At 34.9% G+C, this 22,378-nt stretch overlaps 1 protein-coding gene across 1 annotated transcript in view; it reads left to right on the forward strand.

Annotated features, from left to right (window-relative positions):
• Window positions 1-22,378, forward strand: part of TMA16 (translation machinery associated 16 homolog) — a 76,415-nt gene that overhangs the window by 15,845 nt on the left and 38,192 nt on the right. The window contains exon 2 of the mRNA XM_007496158.3: window positions 9,091-9,203. Within this exon, the coding sequence (XP_007496220.1) occupies window positions 9,091-9,203 (113 nt within the window). The remainder of the gene's footprint in view (window positions 1-9,090; window positions 9,204-22,378) is intronic.

Genomic DNA, 22,378 nt, shown 5'->3' on the forward strand with positions numbered 1-22,378 from the left:
TGACTCTGGACCTCTGTTCATTGTATTGCCTACTTTCTTTTAACAGGTATAGTAGGTGTCTTGAGTTTTTAGTGATCTGAAGTTATTGAATTTTCCTAAACAATATACCACAGATATGTTATCAATAGCTTGAAAAATCTGTCACAAGTCACATGATTTATTTTAGTAATTATTTTTCCTCTGATAGAATCTGTTCATATTTGACACTTCACCAAAACAAACAAAACAGAAATCAAAGTTCAGCTCTTGCCGAGGAAAATTACCATAATTATATTTACATTTTTTAGATAATCACCTTTAATATGTGTTTAGATATGCAGTGGAAAATACTTTTTAAAAAATCTTCATTTGAGTGTGATTTGATTTTGGACTAGCCTGTGAGAGCAAACTTTGAGAATCTCTGATATAGATGACTCACTCCATGTTATGAGATTCTAAGTTTGGCCGCCAGTTTGATGGATTGATTAACATTTTACCTCTAGCATTTTATTTCAGCTCTTTGTTGATGAAGCATTTTCTACTTTCTCATTTTAATATCATACTAAGAAGGAAGGAAAAGTGCTCTCAACTTTACTAAACTTTATTACATATTTCCCTTCATGATAAATTTATATGCTGCCTTGAGGCTACCTTTTTATAAATGAATTATTAAAAGGAATTTCAAGCATAGTTGAGTCAGAATGGAAGTTCTAACTATATTGACCTGCTTTGTAATAAATCTTACAGTTTACACTTACTATGACTCTGATAAGAATGAAGGCAATAATTCTGAAAGTACTATATTATTATTAATTATTTTTGAAGATCCTTTTTGTTGTTGTTTCATTATTAATGGACTGCTAAAACTTTTGGTTATAAAAAATTTTAGATGGAGTTTAAACTTGATACTAAAGAGATTTTTCTTCCTTGGGATTATGCAATCTCTTTATCTGTATGTTATTGCCACCATGGTAACTAATAATACAGAAGAGGCTTGTATTGTTCTAAAGAGAATCCTTTTGTAGCCTGATTTAACTTAAAATCTTCCTTCTGACTTTTATACCAATATCTTCACACTTTTGTGTTTTTTAATTCAATAAACATTTATTAAGCTATTACTTAGAATAAGGCACTTTTTGGGGGCACTGGAGCCAGAAAAATGAAAAATAAAAACATTCTTGTCCTCAAAGAACTTGTTTTACCAATGGCCAATACAACTCCAACACAGATAAATATACTATGATATAGCATGAGATAAGGGACCATAGAGACATTCAGATACAGTCAGTATTTTTTTTTTAATTTAATTTTTTTATTTGGTCAATTTCAAACATCATCCCTTGGTTACAAAAATCATATTCTATTCCTCCCTCCTGTGAATTTCAAAACTACTCAACCCTGTTCAAACCATTCTTTAGAGGATGGGATTTGGCTATTTCCTGATCAATAACAATAGAGATACGTGGAATGACAGAATCAGGTCTTGGAAACTACAATCTCCACCCTACTCAGGGTAACAGGATTTAGGAAGGGCTGCAGCAAAGCTCAAGATTTAATTATTTGAGAATATGACCTTCAACAGACATGTGCAAAGGGGACAGACCTCTGGGCAGTCCTGGGTTAAGCTAGAGCCACCATTGGCACAGGGGAGACACAGGAAGTGAGGTAGAGGACAGCTGAGGAGTCTGGGGACTTGCTGTGTGGAGGAAAGGAGGTTGTTGGAGCCTGGTGCTTGAGGTGGAGGCCCTGAGATTGTTTCTCCATTTTGGTCACGTGAATGATAGGGACTGATCTTTTTTCTTTGCCTCGGCTATCCAAGGCCTTGGGCCTTTGGCCCAACCTAAGCAGAGGGGGTATTTAAGCCCTATTCCCTTCTCTCCCCTTTCTCTTTCCCTCTCTCCCTCTCCCTCTCTCTCTCTCTCTCTCTCTCTCTCTCTCTCTCTCTCTCTCTCTCTCTCTCTCTCTCTCTCTCTCTCTCTCTTAATACCTTTCTTCCTCCTGTTAGTAATTAAAAAAAAAAACTCCATAAAAGGTTGACTGCTGACTTGAGTTTTCATTTAGGAATTACATAGCTGAATTCCTTGGTGACCTTAAATTAATATATATAGATCTTTTAATGTGATTTCCATATCACACTCCACTTCCCACACCCTTCCTTTAGCCAACACGCAATTCCACTGGGTATTACATGTGACCCTGATCAGAATCCATTTCCATGCTGTTGATGTTTGAACTGGGAGGTTCCTTTAAGGTCTATATCCCTAATCATATGCCCCTCGACCCATGTATCAAGCAGTTGTTTTTCTTCGGTGTTTCTACTCCCACATTTTTTCCTCTGAATGTGGATAGTGTTTTTTTTCATAGATTCCTTCGGTTTGTTCAGGATCACTGCATTGCCGCTAATGGAGAAGTCCATTACATTAGATTGTACCACAGTGTATCAGTCTCTGTGTACAATGTTTTCCTGGTTCTGCTCCTTTCATTCTGCCTTACTTCCTGGAGGTTGTTCCACTTCCCATGGAATTCCTCCACTTTATTATTCCTTTTAGCACAATACTATTCCATCACAAACATATACCACAATTTATTCAGCTATTCCCCAATTGAAGGGCATCCCTTCGATTTTTGGCCACCACAAAGAACTTAGCCATGAATATTCTTGTACGAGTCTTTTTCCTTATTATCTCTTTGGGGTACAAACCCAGCAGTGCTATGACTGGATCAAAGGGCAGACAGTCTTTTATCACCCTTTGGGCATAGTTCCAAATTGACCTTCAGAACGGTTGGATCAATTCAAAACTCCACCAGCAATGAATTAATGTCCCAACTTTGCCACATCCCCTCCAACATTCATTACTTTCCAATGCTGTTATGTTAGCCCATCTGCTAGGTGTGAGGTGATACCTCAGAGTTGTTTTGATTTGCATCTCTCTGATTATAAGAGATTTAGAACACTTTTTCATGTGTTTATTAATAGTTTTGATTTCTTTGGCTGAGAACTGCCTGTTCATGTCCCTTGCCCATTTATCAATTGGAGAATGGTTTGATTTTTTGTACAATTGATTTAGCTCTTTGTAAATTTGAGTAATTAAACCTTTGTCAGAGGTTTTTATGAAGATTGTTTCCCAATTTGTTGCTACCCTTCTCATTTTAGTTACATTGGTTTTGTTTGTACAAAAACTTTTTAATTTGATGTAGTCAAAATTATTTATTTTACATTTTGTGACTCTTTTTAAGTCTTGCTTGGTTTTAAAATCTTTCCCTTCCCAAAGGTCTGACATGTATACTATTCTGTATTCACCTAATTTACTTATAGTTTCCTTCTTTATGTTCAAGTCATTCACCCATTCTGAGTTTATCTTGGTGTAGGGTGTGAGGTGTTGATCCAAACCTAATCTCTCCCACACTGTCTTCCAATTTTCCCAGCGGTTTTTATCAAATAATGGATTTTTGTCCCAAAAGCTGGGGTCTTTGGGTTTGTCATAAACTGTCTTGCTGAGATCATTTACGCCAAGTCTATTCCACTGATCCTCCTTTCTGTCTCTTAGCCAGTACCAAATTGTTTTGATAACCACTGCTTTATAGTATAGTTTGAGATCTGGTACTGCAAGGCCACCTTTCTTTGCATTTTTTTTTTCATTATTTCCCTGGATGTCTTTGATCTTTTGTTCTTCCAAATGAACTTTGTTGTGGTTTTTTCTAATTCAGTGAAAAAGTTTTTTGGTAGTTCAATGGGTATGGCATTAAATAAGTAAATAAGTTTGGGTAGGATGGTCATTTTTATTGTGTTAGCTCGTGCTACCCATTAGCAGTTAATGTTTTTCCAATTGTTTAGATCTAGTTTTAATTGTGTGGAAAGTGTAGTTGTAGTTGTGTTCATATAGTTCCTGTGTTTGTCTGGGCAGATAGATTCCTAAGTGTTTTATATTGCCTATGGTGATTTTAAAGGGAATATCTCTTTGTAATTCTTGCTCCTGAGATGTGTTGGAGATATATAGAAATGCTGATGACTTCTGTGGGTTTATTTTGTATCCTGCAACTTTGCTAAAGTTGTTGATTATTTCCACTAGCTTTTTAGTTGATTCTCTAGGATTCTTTAAGTAGACCATCATATCATCTGCAAAGAGTGATAGCTTGGTCTCCTCATTGCCAATTTTAATACTTTCCATTTCTTTTTCTTCTCTAATTGCTACTGCTAGTGTTTCTAGTACAATGTTAAATAATAGAGGTGATAATGGGCATCCTTGTTTCACTCCTGATCTTATTGGGAAGGCTTCTAGTTTATCCCCATTGCAGATGATGTTTGCTGATGATTTTAGATATATACTGTTCATTATTTTTAGGAAAGACCCTTCTATTCCTATACTTTCTAGTGTTTTCAGTAGGAATGGGTGTTGTATTTTGTCAAAGGCTTTTTCTGTTTCTTTTGAGATAATCACGTGATTTTTGTTGGTTTGCTTGTTGATATGGTCAATTATGTGGATGGTTTTCCTAATATTGAATCATCCTTGCTTTCCTGATATAAATCCTACTTGATCATAGTGAATAAACCCTCATAATAACTTGCTGGAGTTTTTTTGCTAGTATCCTATTTAAAATTTTTGTATCTATGTTCATTAAGGAGATTGGTCTGTAGTTTTCTTTCTCTGTTTTTGACCTGCCTGGCTTTGGAATCAGTACCATGTTTGTGTCATAAAAGGAATTTGGTAGAACTCCCTCATTACTTATTATGTCAAATAGTTTATATACTATTGGGATTAGCTGTTCTTTGAATGTCTGATAGAATTCACTTGTGAATTCAAAAGTGAATTCTATCAGACCCTAGCGATTTTTTCTTAGGGAGTTCTTTGATGGCTAGTTCAATTTCTTTTTCTGATTTGGGATTATTTAAGAATTCTATTTCTTCTGTTAATCTAGTCAATTCATATTTTTGTAAATGTTCATCCATATCACCTAGATTCCCATATTTGTTGCCATATAATTGGGCAAAATAGTTTTTAATGATTGCCTTAATTTTCTCTTCATTGGAGGTGAGGTCTCCTTTTTCATCTATGATACTATTAATTTGGTTTTCTTCTTTCCTTTTTTTTATTAGATTTACCAGTACTTTTTTTATTTTGTTTGTTTTTTCAAAATACCAGCTTATAGTCTTATTTCTTAGTTCAACAGTTCTTTCACTTTTTAAATTAATTTCTCCCTTAATTTTTAGGCTCTCTAATTTAGTTTTCTTCTGGGGATTTTTAATTTGTTTGCTTTCAAGTTTTTTGATTTGCATGTACAATTCATTGACTTCTGCCCTACCTAATTTGTTAATATATGAACTCAAGGATAAAAGTTTTCCCCTAAGTAGTGCTTTGGCTACATCCCAAAGCTTTTGAAAGGATGTCTCATTATTGTCATTTTCTTCAATGAAATTATTAATTGTTTCCATGATTGTACTCTAACAGATTTTGGAGAATCATATTATTTAATTTCCAATTAATTTTTGATTTGGCTCACCCCCATGTCTCCTCCTGTGAATGATTCTTCTAATTACTATAATAGTGAATATAATTTTTGAGAGTTACAAATAATATTTCCCCTATGTATTAATATAAATAATTTGATCTTATTGTCGCCTTAAAGAACTTTTGAAAAAAAAAACATTTTCCCCCTTTCCCTCTCTTATTTACCTTTTCCTGTATCTCTTGATGTTTGTGTTTAGACATCAAATTTTTCACTTTGTTCTGGTCTTTCCTTTACAAATACTTGAAAATCTATTTTGTTGAATGCCCATACTTTCCCCTGGAAGTATATAGTCAGTTTTAATGCATATGATATCCTTGGTTGAAGACCCAATTCTCTTGCCTTTCTGAATATCATATTCCAAGCCTTGCGGTTCTATAGTGTGGAAGCTGCCAGGTCTTGCGAAATCCTGATTGGTGCTTCTTGGTATCTGAATTATCTCCTTTTGGCTTCTTGTAGAATTTTCTTCTTAGCTTGAAAGCTCTTGAATTTGGCAATTACATTCCTGGGAGTTGTCTTTTGAGGATTTAGTGTAGAGGGTGTTCTATGAACTCTTTCAATGTCTATTTTGCCCCATTGTTTAAGGACATCAGGGCAGTTTTCTTGAATAATTTCTTGTAGTATGTCAAGATTTTTGTTTATTTCTGGCTTTTCAGGTAGACCAATGATTCTCAAATTGTCTCTTCTTGATCTATTTTCCTGATCTGTCATCTTCTCAGTGAGATATTTTATGTTTTCTTCTATTTTTGTCAGTCTTTTGACTTTGCTTTAACCTCCAATTTAAATTCTTCAAGAGCTTGTGGACAATTTCCATTTTTTTTGGAAGGTTTTAGTGCATTTATTTGAATTTCCTCTTCTGGTATTTCTTCTGTAGTCTGGGTTTTTCCTCCATAAAAATTTTCAAGGGTCAACCCCTTCTTGTTTTTCTTGGTGGAGGGAGGTTGTTGTTCCTGGGCACTATTTGCCATCACTGTGGAAGTTTTTCCTTCCCTTTTTAGTCAGAAATCTGAGCGAGATGGGCAGGCTCTCTGTGTATGGAGTTAAGGAGCGAGAATTTTGCCTGAGGAAAGCTCTCAAATCTCCCCAGCTTCTGTTGTTTGATGCCCTTCTCTGTGCTGTCTTTCCGCGAGTGCCCACGGTCTGAGTTCTTCAGCCTGCTGGAGTTTCAGATGTAGCTGCTCTCAGGGGTAGGTCTTTGGTGGTCTTAGTCAGTTATCAAGGACCTAGGGGTGCCCCTCACTCACTCTAGAGGTGCCCCTCTCTCATTCACTTATTCTGGTGCTCACTGGCTCTGATTCTGGCTCTGTAGGAGGGGTGGGGGAGGGTAGATAAGCTCACGTTTTGGTGGAAGCTTTTTCACCCCCTTATAGTATGGAAATGCCCAAATCCCATGTGCCTTCAATGCTGAGCCCTACTGTAGAGTCCCTTCTTTCATATCAATTTGGGTTTTTTCGTCTTTTGAGGTAGTCTATATTGGTAGGTGCTGAGGAGAAGAAGAGTCCTTCGTCTAGACTGCCACCATGTTTACCTCAGTATTTTATATATATATATATATATAAAGTTGGAAAAGAGAGGAAGAGAAGGATCTCAATAGGCAGAAATGAAGAGGGAATACTTGCCAGATATTTGAGTCCCGCCTGGACTGGATGAATGCATGGAGATGGAAGACAACAGAATGAATTTGAGTTCACATTGGCTAGAACATAGAGTATACAAAGGTGGAGTTTTGTAAAATAAAGCTAGAAACCAGAGTGTAGATTGGGAACCACAGTTCCCAGTTTAACCATAATGGAGAGGTTTTTAAATGCCAAAAGCTTATGTTCAATATTAACCCAAGTTCTATTAATATACATTATCAGAAAAAACAAATTCCTATATTGTCTCATAGCTAATAACAAAAGAACTGAGATGTGAACCTAGGATTGCTATGGGCTATTGAAGAGAACCTTTATTTGGCTCTCCAGATTCCAAATTAAGGTCTTCCCTCTCCCTCCCTTCCTTCCTCCCTCCCAGGGTCGCACTGCTAGGAAGTGTCTGAGATTAGATTTGAATCCAGGACCTCTCATTTGTAGGCTTGCTTCCCAGTCTAATGAGCCTCCAAGCAGCCCTCACCCTTCTTTCCAATAGATGATATTTACCTTTGTTCTTTGCAGTGATCCAATGATGCTTTTACATCCTGTTGAGGCATATGGATCATTGGATTCTACATTGCATAGTTCCATTAACCCTGACTTTTTGATATTTTTTGATCATTTCTTTTGGTCTCAGGCTATAGCTTTCACTTTTCCTTTTTGTCATCCATACTTGCTGTAATGTCCCCTCCTAATTTGCTGCTACTAATCTACTGTAGATTTTTTTCTTATTACCTTTTTTTCCATATTCCATCTAGATACAGTTTTTAATAATCATTTTTTGACATTTTGTGATCCATTATACACCCTCATCTCCTTTCTTGCTTAGATAGCAGGCAATGTGATTCAGGTTCTACATATGTTATCATGAAATATATTTTTCTTTATTTGTCAAGTTGTAAAACAAGACACATCACTTATGCAAGGAAAAAACTCATGAAGGAAATAAAGAATGTTATGTTTCAATCTGCATTCAAACTGTCAGTTCTTTTTTTTTTTGTGGGGGAAAGCCTTTTTCATCATGAATCCCTTTGGGTATTCCTGGATCCTTTCATTGCTGATAATATTTAAGTATTGAGTTTATCATTGCATAATATTGCTGTTACCATTACCATGTTCTTTTGGTTCTGCTCACTTCACTTTGTATCACTTCATATAAATCTTTCCAGGTTCTTTTTTGATTGTCCTATTCTTCATATTGTGGATTTTGAAACCAAATCATAGCATCTCGCATAAGACTAATATAGATATAGATTTATCTTTAGCTTATCTGTTTTCTTTTGGAGCAGAGTAGGGGAATATACCTGTGGTTTCACAGGAAAATCCTGAGGAAGAAATTCCTTCTTCCTGTGAATATCACCTTTTACCTTTCAACTTGATTGACTTAGAGTTGTCTGGGGTAACAACTTGCCCAAGGTTATTGTTACACATTTGAAGTGGTGCACTTCAAAAAGTGAGCCTGGACACCCAGAAGTTCAATTAATGGAACCAATATTATTAATTAGTAATATATACCTAACTGGCCAGGGTAACCTTCCTAGTGAAAGTTATACCAGACTGAAGTTACAATGCAGCTTTTATAGGGTACAAGATACAAAGCAAACAATGTTCATTATGAGACATAACCTTGATAGAGCAAGCCGCCTTATCATCTAGAAGCTAAATTGGTCAGTGGCATGGGGTGCAAGGTCCTTGTATCTTATCCCAGCTGCTGGCACTAAGGGAGTCATTTTCTCATGGATTCTAACTATTCTGAGCTGACTGACCTTCACAGGAAAGCTGATTTCTGAATTGTACTTTCCCAGGGAAAAACAGATTTTTCTGATCAATGACTTAGTTTACCTCACTTCACATTCTGTCAAAGATAATATTTGCACCCAAATCTTTCTATCCTTCCTTGAGGTACCATACCTCTCTTAAAGGATTTATTAATGAATCTCACTGGTGTGTTTCTTCTTATATTTTTTTCTTTTAGCCAAAAGCACCAAAAGGGAAAAGTTCAGGACAGGAGAAAAAAGTTATCCATCCTTATAGCAGAAAAGCAGCTCAACTTAATCGAGAAGCTCACAAACAAGAAAAAAAGGAAAAGTAAGTATCTCTTTGCTGGTTTTGTAATTCATTGAGTAAAACTAATTATCTAGAAAAGCAATTAGTTTCTTTAGGATTTTTAGCAAAGAGGTGAAATTGTTTGGATTCAACCTTTGAGTGTCTTGATTTCAAATGAAATCAAGATTAAATTAGATTAAATTATCCCTAAGGTCACAGTTAGATCCAAAATCCTAGAACTCTAATTGTTATCCCTATGTTTGGTCTAAATGTTGTAATATTAACCAGAATGTTTGCCCTTGGTGGGATATAATGAATTTGTTAAATGTCTATATAAAATCGTGGGGATACTAATGGGTGCGAAGTGTCCTTCTCTCAATGAGCTCATGGTACCTTGAATGTATCAGCAAAACAAATGATAATCATTTACCTTCTACTTATTTATTCATAAAGTGAATTTTTATAGAAAAGTGTATTATAAAAATATTTGTGGTAGAAAAATGTTCCTTGTATTATGTAGGACATATTAGAATATTAATGAGTCCATGTTGATGTAGCTTCTATAAGCTAGGCTTTCCTCTAGGAAGAGCATCTCTCTGTTTTCTCCTCAATATGGTTATTTCTGCACATTTAACATAAGTCATATGACAATTTACAGCTTGTCATTTATTACTTTATGATTGAAAAGATCCACACACATCTGGTGACCTTTGTACACATGGTAATTGTCAGTTTGTCAGTTCAGCTACTATCGTTATTGCTGACTGGGTCAGAATGATAGTAGAGAGAGGATCAGATAAAGAAAAGTTATCCCTGTTTTTGTAAGAAAGTTAATAGAAAATGAAAATTTTTCATTGCCAAATTTTCTGAAGCTAAGGATTTCTGTTAAAGGAAACAAAAAATACAATTAAACTTTACTTAATTAAGAACTAATTTGAATTATTCATAGTAGAGTATAACTTGGAATAATCACTATAACATAAAATTAGGTATCCAAATTTTAAATAAAAATCTTCATGTGTTACAAACCTAGTTGGTTTCAGTCCATTTTTCTTAGTCCCTTATGGTTTTAGCCATGTGTTTTGCCAGTCTGTTTGGGTAGACAAATACTTCTTTCAAACAGAATTATTTTTCAAAGATGTTGCTGAAATATTAATGATATTCACAATTCTATTGAGTTATATAGAGGAAAAAATGAAATAGATGAATAGAAAAAGATCAGGCACTTAGGAATCCTTTGGCTATCTTTATAGAAAAATAAAATGTTCAGTTAATGTCTTAGTGTTGAACAATTTGTTCTAATGGAGCAACTTAAGGACAGTTTGAAAATAGCATAGCAACACATAAGGAAACAAGTGTTGTAGAAATTGAAGAAAAAACAAAATCAAAGAAAGTGGCTTTTTTAGTTGCATAATAGTGTCTTACACATAGTAGGCCCAATATGTATTTTTCTTTGAAAACTTTTTTTTCTGAACCAAGGATTTTCATCAAAAGATTGATGCAATAGAGTGATTTTTTTTAAATGTTAAAATTTTCTATTCGGACCTTCCTATTTGGCAATTTTTAGGTGATTCATAGGATAAGAATAGTAAAATGTTATCTTTTTCTGAAAAAAGTAAACATGTGCAGATAATACATATTTGATGGATCCATATTCCCTCTCCCAAGTATGGTTACTTCTTCCACTGATAGAATTAATTGGAAATTAATTATTCTCAGAAATTTTTGTCTTTGTACTTCTAAAAATCCCCCTTAGGGTACCTTCTCACTCCAGTTCAGTAAGTCCTACTACATATAATGAACTGGAGGCTTCCTTTGGGTCTTTTAAATATTTCAAGCCTACTAGTACCGTACTTATGTTGTTATTTATCTCAGATTATCAGACCAGAACTGACCTATTTACATTTCTGATTTTGTTGTTTTGTTGTCTCTCATGTAATTTTATATGTACATGGCTTAATTGGTAATATATTGGGGGTCTAATGAAATCTTCTGTAGGTTGACTTTTGAATTCATAGAATTTTCATTTTTCTCAGCTCTCTTCTGTAAGATCCATAGCTATCTAGCATCAATGGAAGAATATGAGATGGATAGTCCATTGGGTTAGTCCATCTTGTCTGTCTTCAGCTGGCACTGCATTTGAGTGGTGAGCTGAGCCTAGAGATGAACTAGAAAGAAGAGGAAAGGGAATTTGGGGAATTACACAGTACTTAAAATGATGCTAGTTTTCATTTACTTGCCTATTTTTTGTTGTTTTTTTTTGTTGTTGTTGTCATTGTGTAAGAGTTAAAATAGTGGAAGCCATAAACTGTGGCAGATAAAAGAGTGGTTGGCTTAAATTGTGACCGCAGAAAATATGGTTTCAAGACAGTGTCTTGTTTTAAATCAAATATAAGGTGGTCACCAGGGGAAAATTCCCAAATATTAAATATACCCAAGTCAGTTGGGTTTTATAGAGATTTTAATTAATACAAATGAGGAATTAATGAAAGGGAGAGAGAGAGAGAAAAAGGAAATAATGAGAAAAGGGCTAGACCAGCCTAGGCCAGCATGAGCCAGCGTAGGCTGAAAACCCTAAAAGAGAGATCAGTTAGTCTTTTATCAACTCACCATAAGATTTGTCCAAGCAAGATCCTAGTGTTCAGAGAGACACCGGTTCAGCTTTGGCCAGCTCAATCTCCAGAGAGAGTTCTCTGAGACGGAGTCCCTTGAGAGAGTCCTCCTTTTAAAGAGAATTTTCTCCTATGTCACCTCCCCTAAGTTCTCACATCTACCAATCACAGTAGATGTTTTCCAAAGGACAGACCATTCTTAATTCACACCTGAGTAGACTAAACTTTTGAGTAATTCACACCTGAGTAGACTCTGAGTAAGTCCTCACCTCTTTGCCACTTTCAAGTTTACAAGTTGCCTGACCTTTATAGGTACTTAGCACCCTTTTGTATTAGATCTAAAAATAGGCACAGCTTAAGAACTTTTGCCTTACTATAAGTATGGGTTAAGTATTTTTCATTGTTCAGCAAGGAGTTTACAACTTTATCTTCCCCTAAAGTATGCTTAAGTAGTGGTGGAGTAGAGTTTGCACATTCCTGACTAAATCCTTTCATTGTTTAAAATGGGGAATGGTCTTAACCAAGTGTTCTGAAGTAGGGTCTGAGAATTTTTAAGGTTCACAGTTGTTAAGCACTGCTACAGATAAATATGAACAGGAAAATAATTATCTGTTCACATGATATGAGAGCCAAGGATAAAATGATCAACATAGGAAAACTGCCTTTATTTCCTGGTGCCTATAGGTCATGTACTAATTAAAGTCACAGATAATTAGAAAATGCACAGAAGCAAAGTTTTATTTATTTATTTTTTCTTTAGGACTGTAGTTACTTATAGTATAGTAGCATTATAGACTCAGATTTTAGAGGCAGAAGGAAGAATAAGGGGTCATATAGACTTATCTCTTCTTTTTACAGATTGAGATCCAGTGACTTCCTCAAGGTTATAGATAATAAGTAGTTTCTACCAAGGCCCTTTAAATTTCAAATTCAATGTTTCTGTTGTCAAGGCCTGACAATTTCAAAGTGCCCCCTTCTCTGCCTCTGCCACCATGCTGTATATAGACCCTCATCACTTCATACCTGGACTATTGCAATAGTCTGTGGGTGGGTCTTCCATCTTCAAGGCTTTCCCCACTCCAGTCTATCACCACTCAGCTGTCAGTGTTTTCCTTTAAGTGTAGGTTCAACTGATGCTTCCCTACTCAAACTCCAATGTCTCCCTATTGCTTCTAGGATTAAATATACAGCCCTTTGCTTGATGTTCAAAACCCTTTATATCCTTTTCCCATCCTCTCTCTCTCTATATATATATATACATACCCCCCCACACACACATATGCCTTTCCTTTCTAGATTTCCTGTGTATACATACACAGAACCTGTTCCCCCTCATCCCTGTACCCTTTGATTGAGTGATTTCAGTGACACTAGGTTTCTTGTTGTTCCACCAACAAGATAATTCATCTCCCAGCTGTAGATATTTCCCCTCACTGTCCCCCTTGCATGGAATGTTCTCCCTTCTCATCTCTGCCTCTTGGCTCCCTTCCAGTCTCAGCTACCATCCCATTCTTTAAAGGAAACCTTTCTTAATCTCTTTTAATTTTAGTCTGGCATATAGTAGGCACTTAATAAATACTTATTGATTGATTGACACCACACCTTCAAAAGGATTATACTAGGGTTAATTCAGTAGCCATGACTTCATTAATGAGCTAGCTATATAAAATAGCACAGAGCTAATCAGAATTAGAGATTTTATTTTTTAACTTAAAAAAAGAGGGCAAGGTGACAGAGTGTTTTACAGTACCAAATGGCAGTTGAAGGGCTTTACCTAGATAAATCTTAGAAAATATTTAGTAACCTTATGGATAGATATATGAATTCATATTAAAGGGTTTATATAATCTGTCATTACTCTTAGCTTTCAGGTGTGGGATTTGGAATAGGAAAGGGACATTTTAACCATTTGATCTATAGCTAATAATATTGAACTTAAATTATGATGTTGTTCGAGTTTGTAAGACTAACCTTATGGAGGTTAACAGTTTCTTACTATATACTCTAATTGCAAATTTAGTATCTTTCAGTAGATGAATAAGAACAATAACTGATTTTTATGTAGTGCTTTAAAGTTCCAAAGCATTTTGAGTAAATTACCTGATTTGACTCTCACAACAACCCTGGGGTGAGATGGATATTGCTTAGATAGGACCATTTTTCTGAGATATCAAATGAATTTGTGCTTTTTAAGAAATTTAGTAAAAATAATGAACAAATCTCTAATAGCAGTTTGATAAACAAAATTCTATTAGGTGTATAAAGGAATACCCTGTAGAATATGATTAAATGAATAAAGACACCTAGAATAGCTTCTTGACTTGTATTGTTTTTCTTTTGAAGAAAAACTCTTAAGCTTTGAGTGTCTACATATCCCAGGGCTTGGTGCCTGCATATAATTTCAACCTTGACTATGGTTTATTTCAAACTCCTTAGGGATATAATGTCAAAAAATGAGAATCTGAACTAAGGAGGTTATAATGGGAGTGGAAGGGAGTAAGAGATATGAATGTGAAGCATGACAAAGGTTGAATTAACAACTATATTTGAAGGTTGAGGGGAGGATGAGTCAAAGATGATTACAAAATTATGAGACTGAGGAGATTATGAGACTGACAAATCAGTTAAGCAGGGCTTATTCTATTCTTGATTTTTTTCCTTGGGAGTAGGGGAGAGGGAGAAAATGAAGGCTTGGATAGAGTGACAGAAACTATAGTATATTATATATAACTTATTTCATAGAAGCTTATAGAAATATATTTTTGACTAAGGACTATTGAATCAAAAGCTTTCTTTAAGAAAAAAGGTTTCCTTGTAGCTGTTTATATCTGGAAAGGTTGATGGTTTTACCTAAAATAATTTAAAGGAAAAAAAATGGCTCAATAATAGATATTTACTCCTGCAATTCTATTAACTGTATAGTTAATTTCATGTTTAGGAGGTAGAGATATGCTGAATACTAATTACTTTCTAATTTAAAAAGTCAGTTTGCAACCTAAAAGCATACATAGACTTTTGCCCATTGAATGCAAAATTTGTCTGGAACAATTTTTAATATAGGTGTTGAGAATCTTAGGATACTACACAATTAATGTGGTTCTTTATCAGGTTCTTTTACATATAAGTTTCATTATAATTTTCCAAGTTCTTATGAATGGAAATTGCAAATCAAATATTTTTTGCTCTTGAATTGATAGTAAGGTTTTTCAGTTGAGTTTAATTTATACTATGTGGTCAATTTTGTACATGGAATATGCTTATAGTTCCCTTATTTTAAAGAGGAAGGAAAAGAGACACAGAGGAGTTGAGGAACCTGTCTTATGTTCCTCAGTTGGTAGTGGGCCAAATCTGTATTAGAAAACAAAAATTTTCTTTACTTAAGTGTCTCTATTAGTGCCATTGAATATGAATGACTAGCTAGAAACAGTAGATGTCTTTTTTAAAAACTATTATATGAGCAGAACCAGGAGAACATTGTACACAGAGACTGATACACTGTGGTACAATCGAATGTAATGGACTTCTTTAGTATCATCAGTGCAGTGATCCTGAATAACCCGGAGGGATCTACGAGAAAAACACTATCCACATTCAGAGGAAAAACTGTGGGAGCAGAAACACCTAAGGAAAACAACTGCTTTACTACATGGGTCAAGGGGAATATGGTTGGGGATGTAGACTCTAAATGAACATTCTAATGCAAACACCAACAACATGGAAATAGGTTTTGATAAAGGACACATGTAATACCCAATGAAATTGCGCATCTGCTGCGGGAAGGGTGGGGGAGGGGAGGGAAGGAAAGAATGTGATTCTTGTAACCAGAGAATAATGTTCTAAATTGACTAAATAAATTAATTTAAAAAAATCTATTACAGTAAGAACTTGTTTTATTTGACCAAAGTGTTCCAAGACCCTTCATGTAAGTTACCTAATAGTAAACCCCATTATTTAAAAGTATTTCTTATATAAACATACTTAGACATGTTAGAACTTTTCTTAGGCTTATTGGAGCTGCCAGCATCATGACTCCTATACTTTAGGGCAATTATTAATAACTAAGTAGTGTTAATGAAGCAAAGAGAAGCATTGCTCAAAACTGGACACAACTTGTTACAAGCTAGAACTCAGGATAAAGTCTGATGTAGGAACTAATGTTCAACATAGAACCATGTAATAATGGCTCACAATAATACTTCCCTGAGTGAAAATGAGTGTCATTGAGTAAACATCTGCAAGACTTTGCCACTTGGGAAAATGGTGTGGATTTAGTGTGTATTTAACAAATTTTAATTTACATTTTTTTCAATTGCAAATTGTATTTGCTTGAATTTGTATAAAATGAGGTTCTATTGTACATAATGCAAAACTAGACCTTATATCTATAGTACTTTTTCAGCCTCTGTTGGGCTGTGGATGAATTATTTTAATTAATCCATACTGTTGTAGACAGACCACTCAAATGAGGCATGAGAATAACCCAAAGTACTCATTACATGCTTTAAAATGATCAAAGTTTTATCCTATTGAAGAGTAAGGACATCATGGTATGAAAGGAAAAGACTCTTATCCAACTCTAACCCAAAATACCAAGGTACAGCCTTAATATATATATAGTTGTGACAAGACAAAGAAAGTATAGCTGTAACAATGGTAAGGTTTGCTTAGTGACAAGACAAAATTTGTCTATCATGAAAGTCTATTTTCAGATTTTGTCCAGCATCAAAGAAGGGGACAGTCAATTTTGTTTGGTGATTGAAAGTCTGTTCATGACAAAGCCATGGTGACTGGAATGTGTTTCCTGCAAGTGTTTTCCATTATTTGGAACTGACATTCCAAGTCATTGGTCTGATTTGGCCTATGGTTCCTTGTCTGTGGTTTTGACAGTAATAGATTGAGAGCAGCAGTTTACCCTGAGAGTAGGTGGTTAGAGGACTTTTGTTATGCCAAGCTCACAGCACGTCTTGATTGGGTGAGATTTGCTCAGTAGCTAGATCTGAACCTGGAGCTGCTAGGTCTGGGTCTGGGAAAGGTTATTAGCAAAGGGTTATTTTGGGGATCCTGACATTATAAAACAATTATAGGACATTTAAGAAACTTCTCAATAGACTATTTTTTTAGCACCTATTATGTCTAGTTCACTGGTCTAGATACTGGAAATAAAAGATGAGAAATGATGCAGTCCTTGCCTTTAAGAAACTTGCATGCATGAGTTTCACTATGTGCTGCCTACTGTGGGCAATTTGAAGATGAACATACTGGTCCCAATTCTCAAAAAGCTTACAGTTTAGTGAGGGAAGATGACTGAACGTGAATAAAGTGTTGTATAAATCAAATTATAACATATATACACATTATTTCCAGCTGGGACATTAGAGAATGCTACATAGGGGAAAAAATGGCTTTTTATTTAAGTCTTGAAGTGTGAATAAGATTTTGACAAAGATCAGTGGAAAGAATATTCTAGCTAGAAGTAGGAAAATATAGGTTGTAATCCATCAAGAAATATATATTAAGTGCCTATTTATGACTATAGCCAGGTAAATGGGAAGAGTTACACAACAAAATCAAAAGTGGATGTTACAAAATTATGAAGATCAAGCATGACCCAAAAGAAAGCTATGAGGACACTTAGCCCACTCCCTGGCAGAAGAGGGAGGTATATAGGTATTGCACATTGCACTTATTTTTAGGCTTTTTCAATGTATTGATAGATTGTACTCATTTCTTTTTCTCTTTATCTTGGCTCTATCTTTAAGTAAAATACTTTTTGTTATATAGAATGGCAGTTTAGGAGGGGGAGAGGACCAAGGATACTGGGCAAAACTGTGATGATGCAGGGGGGGAAAAAAGACATCATTAGACCTTTTTTTTTAAAGTGCTTCTAATATGCCAGGCACTGTACAAAGTGCTGGGGATACAAAGAGATATAAAAGATAATCTCTATCTCAAGGAGCTCACAGTGTAATGGAGGACAAGATCTGCAAACTATGATGTGTTGGATAATTAGAATTAACCAAAAAAGGAAAAGCACTGTAATGAAAGGGCATCAGGAGAGGCTTCCCATAGATCATGGGATTATTTTAGCTGGGATTTGAAGGAAGCCATGGAAGCAAGAGGCAGAGATGAGGATGGACAATATTCACTTGCAGTCTCCAGTAGAAATGCCCAATGTTGAAGGAACAGTCAGGAGGCCAGCATGACTGGATTGCAGAGTATTCAACAGGGGAAAAACTGGGGGCCAGGTAGAGCTGGGGGAAACACATGAGGAGTAAGAAGATTGAAATATGCAGGGAGATAAGTTATAGAAGACTTTGCCAAGCATGATGGGGGCTACAGGAGTTTATCATGCTGGGGGTGAGAGTCATATGGTCCAGCCTGTGCTTTTGGATGATCATTTTGGCATCTGAGTGGAGAATAGACTGCAGTGTGGAAAGATTTATGGTAGGCTGACCAACCAGCAGGTTTCTGTAGTAGCCCAGGTGTGAGGTAATGAGGACAAGTGTGATGAGTTGACTCTAGAGGAAGATATATTATGGTGTAATGAGAGATAATGCTTTCGTTAGGTAAGATCAGATCCTAAAGAGTCTTGAATGTTATGTTAAAAAATTTGTATTTTATTCTGTAAGTAATGAGGAGGCATGGATATTTTTCAACAAGAATATGATATCAGAATAGCTATACTTTCATGGTGACTTCCAGAGTCCCCAAATTACAATGTAAAGGTTATTTTTAATAAACAATACTCTGTTATATATTTTTTGTGGAAAAGTTAATTGTCCTTATAATCCATTAGTACCAAGAGGCAGTTCATAATATCTTTGATTATGTTCTTTTCAGCCATGGAAAATATTAGAATGTCATGGAACTGAGTATAGTAAGATTCTTTTCATCTCTTTTTATTTTCCTTTTTGCTTGAAGTTAATAATTGTTTGAGAGCATCACAAAATTTACACATTCAAGAATTAGATTATATTTTCAGTGTTTTCTTAAGTTAATAATTTTAGAGATTTTGTAAGAAAGTTATATTTCACTATGGAATGGTAAACCTGAAAAGAACAATGTCCTATTTCATTTTGAATTTAAGGAATACTTTGACTACATTTGGCCACTTAGGTAAAACTCTGAACAAATTAATATTGTACTTTTTGTTGGTCCCTTTGATGAAACCATTACATTTTTAGTGAAAAAGTAAGCAAGTTCTAAGAACAGGCAGTATTTCCATGCCTGGAATGAATTCTCTCTTTATTTCTGCCATTTAGAAAATGCTTTTGAAATTATCCCCCAAATGCCAAAAAATCTTTCAAAAATAGTTCAAATGCCATCTTCTGTAATAAATCTTTCATTATTCACTCATCTGCTGGTGCCTTCCCTCAAAAATTATTTAATATTTATCTTGCATATACTTATGTGTGTATATGTTATCTCCCCCAACAGAATACAAGTTTCTCAAGGACAGTAGCTGTTTAATTTTAATTTTTGTATATCAATCTTGACAAAGCATAGATGTTTAATTAATGCCCATTGGTTGGTTCAGTTAATATGAGATGTTTTAGAATGGTAGTTTTGATATATCTGACTTATTGCCATTTTACAAATGAGGAAACTAATAATAAAACCTCACATATGAATCAAATGAGATAACTTCTAAAATGTTTTACAAATCTTAAATTGTCACATAAGTACTATTATTAATAGTATGCAATTTATTTGTTACTTTAGGTGATATTTATTATTAAATGGCAGATCACATTAGAATTTATTGATGGAACTTGAATCAGTCCAATCATTCTGGAAATCTGTTTGGAATTTTGTGAAGAGAGAAATTAAAATGGGCATACATTTTGAATTAGAGATTCTACTGCTAGGTCTATACTCCCAATGAAGTCAGTAGAAAGAAGAGAGGACCCCATGTAGACCAAAATAGTTATAGCAGCACTTTTTGTGTTAGCATTGTATTGGAAGCAAAATAGATGGTCATCAATTGAGGAATGGTTAAATAAATTGTGGTACACAAATGCAATCAAATATGACTATACTATAAGAGATGATTACTAAGGAATAGCACAGAAAGACTTATATGAACCTGATGCAAAGTGAGGTAAGAGAATCAGAGAAACTATGTAACATGCAAATGGGAGGAAAAAACCAACCAACAAACAAAACTGCATGCTATAAAATTATAAAGACCAAATGATAATAGAATATATCTACCTGCTTTTGCAGGCACAGAAGAAGTTCCATGGAAGTTGAACATTGCATACAACATCAGACTTTTTTGATATGTTGGTCAGTTTTGCTGAATTTTTTTTTCCCTTTTACCACTTTATTATCAGGAATAGCTCTTTGGGAAAGGGTAAGGGAAGAGGGACAATTAGATGTAAAAATAGTTAAAAATTTAAAAATATTAAATGATAGAACAGTGTTCTGGTGAGTTTCTAAAACATCATCGTTCTGTCAGCAGTGAGAACATTGTGCTTAAAAACTTCATCTGCTGAGATGATGCAGACTGTATGATATCAGGATAAAATGGCAAAAGGCTTAACTGCAGGACACACAAAAACAGAGGTTCAAACAACCTAGATTGAATACTTGGTGGCTACTGGGAAATAGTAGCTGATGATTTCCTTTGCACCAGCAGAAATGGTGTAGTTCAGTTGAGCAAATGCAGCATGAATATCAGAAGTGCTGGAAGGATCCCCCAGATGACATTGAATTTTTTTTGGGGGGGGTGTGGGGAAAGTATAGAATCTTGGGTTCCCTTCAGTAGTTCTAAGGGTTTTATTGAAAGAAAGACATAGAAGCGACATAATTAAAGTATGCTACCTCATCGCCATATTGGGGAACAAATAAGACCTTTTATGTACCATTGCATATGATTTCTTGAGCTGTGGTTATATAGGATGCTCTTATTAGAGAACAGTAATAGTGACATAAAAGAAACTGCGTATGTATTCTTAAAAGGTCATAAAAACATTAAGTAATCTTCTTGCATTTAGTTAGAACTACACTGGAATTCTGTTTTTGCCCAAATTGAAAGGAAATAGATTTTTTAGATTAATTTACCCTAAGTATGCAATATTTATAAGCAGTGAGAGAAAGACTATAATGTACTGTTTAATTTTGACTTCATTTCTTTGACATCCTCACCATGGCAACATCTTGTTGCCATGCACTGTCATCTCTTGCTTGTCATGCAGGGCACATAGCAAAGAACTCTAGACACCAGGTGAGGATGACTCATTGTGGGGGAAAAAAACAATGTAGAAAGCAACAGAAAAACTGAACATAATGCTTAAAAATTTAGAGACCTTTTTTGTATTTTGAGAAACCTGATAGTTTATGCCTGCATTTAAAACTATGTTTTAAATCTCTTATGCATTAAAATTACCTATTTAGGCATTTTCTATTACCTGAATTATTGGTGTGTCTATTTAGATTGCAACATGATTTTGCAGGATGAGCTGACAACTTCACATTATTGTGTGTATATGTCATTCTGAAGCTAACTTTGCTAGGCTGAACAATTCATTAAACTTGCCTAATGTTTATGTATTATTAATATTTGATGTACCTACAAATAGTATATTTACCTACTTGAGCTGTTTTTTTTTCCTTTATGTACCTTTTGGTAGCTTTGTACAGTTTTTGCTGTGTCCTTCTAAATAAATGAGTACCATATGGGGAATACCTGTACTTTTAACATTCATATGAATTGATTAAAAAACCTAAATGGCAGTGGCACACTAGGCCATTATGATTTCTTTATTGTGACAGAACATGAAAACTTCTATAATATACTTAATATTCATATTCCATCTTCTTCTGATACTGTATACAATCTGGCTTCTTCTGAAAACACCTCATCTCTTGTCATCCTCCCTAGTGCCAGAGGTTCTGTCTCTCAGATCTCTTTTGCTGGGGCCAAGAGATTTTTGGCATGCTCAGTTTCTACCCTCCTCTCACTGTCACTTTGAAACCCAGCCTCTGTGACAATCAGCAACTTAGCATTATTTCATATGTAAACCATGCAAATATTTCACTCTTTCCAGCTCTTGATTGCTACCATCTCCTGATATTTTTGACACTCTTCCTCCTTTTATAAGTTTAATAATAACTGGTTCCCATCATAATCTTCTCGCAATCTCAACCCTTGTCCTTATGCTTGGGAATTTAAGTTTTCATAATGAAACATAATGAACTTCCAGTTCATCAGACCTCTTCAACTCTAGTGACTTCTATTCTATCCCAGCCCATTCATAAGAATGTATACCTTTTAAACCTTGGTCCCCCACAACCCATTGACTAGAAGATTTTGAATTTTGATTTCTTCTTTTTGGTTATGATATTGGGCCTTTGACCTCTTCTACTTCATTATTCCCATAGAACCATGGATTTTGATTAGAAGAACATTAGGGCTACTAACATTATCACATACCATTCTCCTACTATCACATTGTGTTCCTCTTATCAAAGATCCCTACTTACATCTGAGATAAAACAGAAACTCTTTAGCTTGACATGCCAGGTTCTTGACAACCTGTGGTCTACCCTCCAGCACTAAAGCACATTATTATTACCATTCATTCTGCCTGTAAACAAATT

The sequence above is a fragment of the Monodelphis domestica genome, chromosome 6, assembly GCF_027887165.1.
Source record: "Monodelphis domestica isolate mMonDom1 chromosome 6, mMonDom1.pri, whole genome shotgun sequence".
NCBI classification, from domain to species: Eukaryota; Metazoa; Chordata; class Mammalia; order Didelphimorphia; family Didelphidae; genus Monodelphis; species Monodelphis domestica.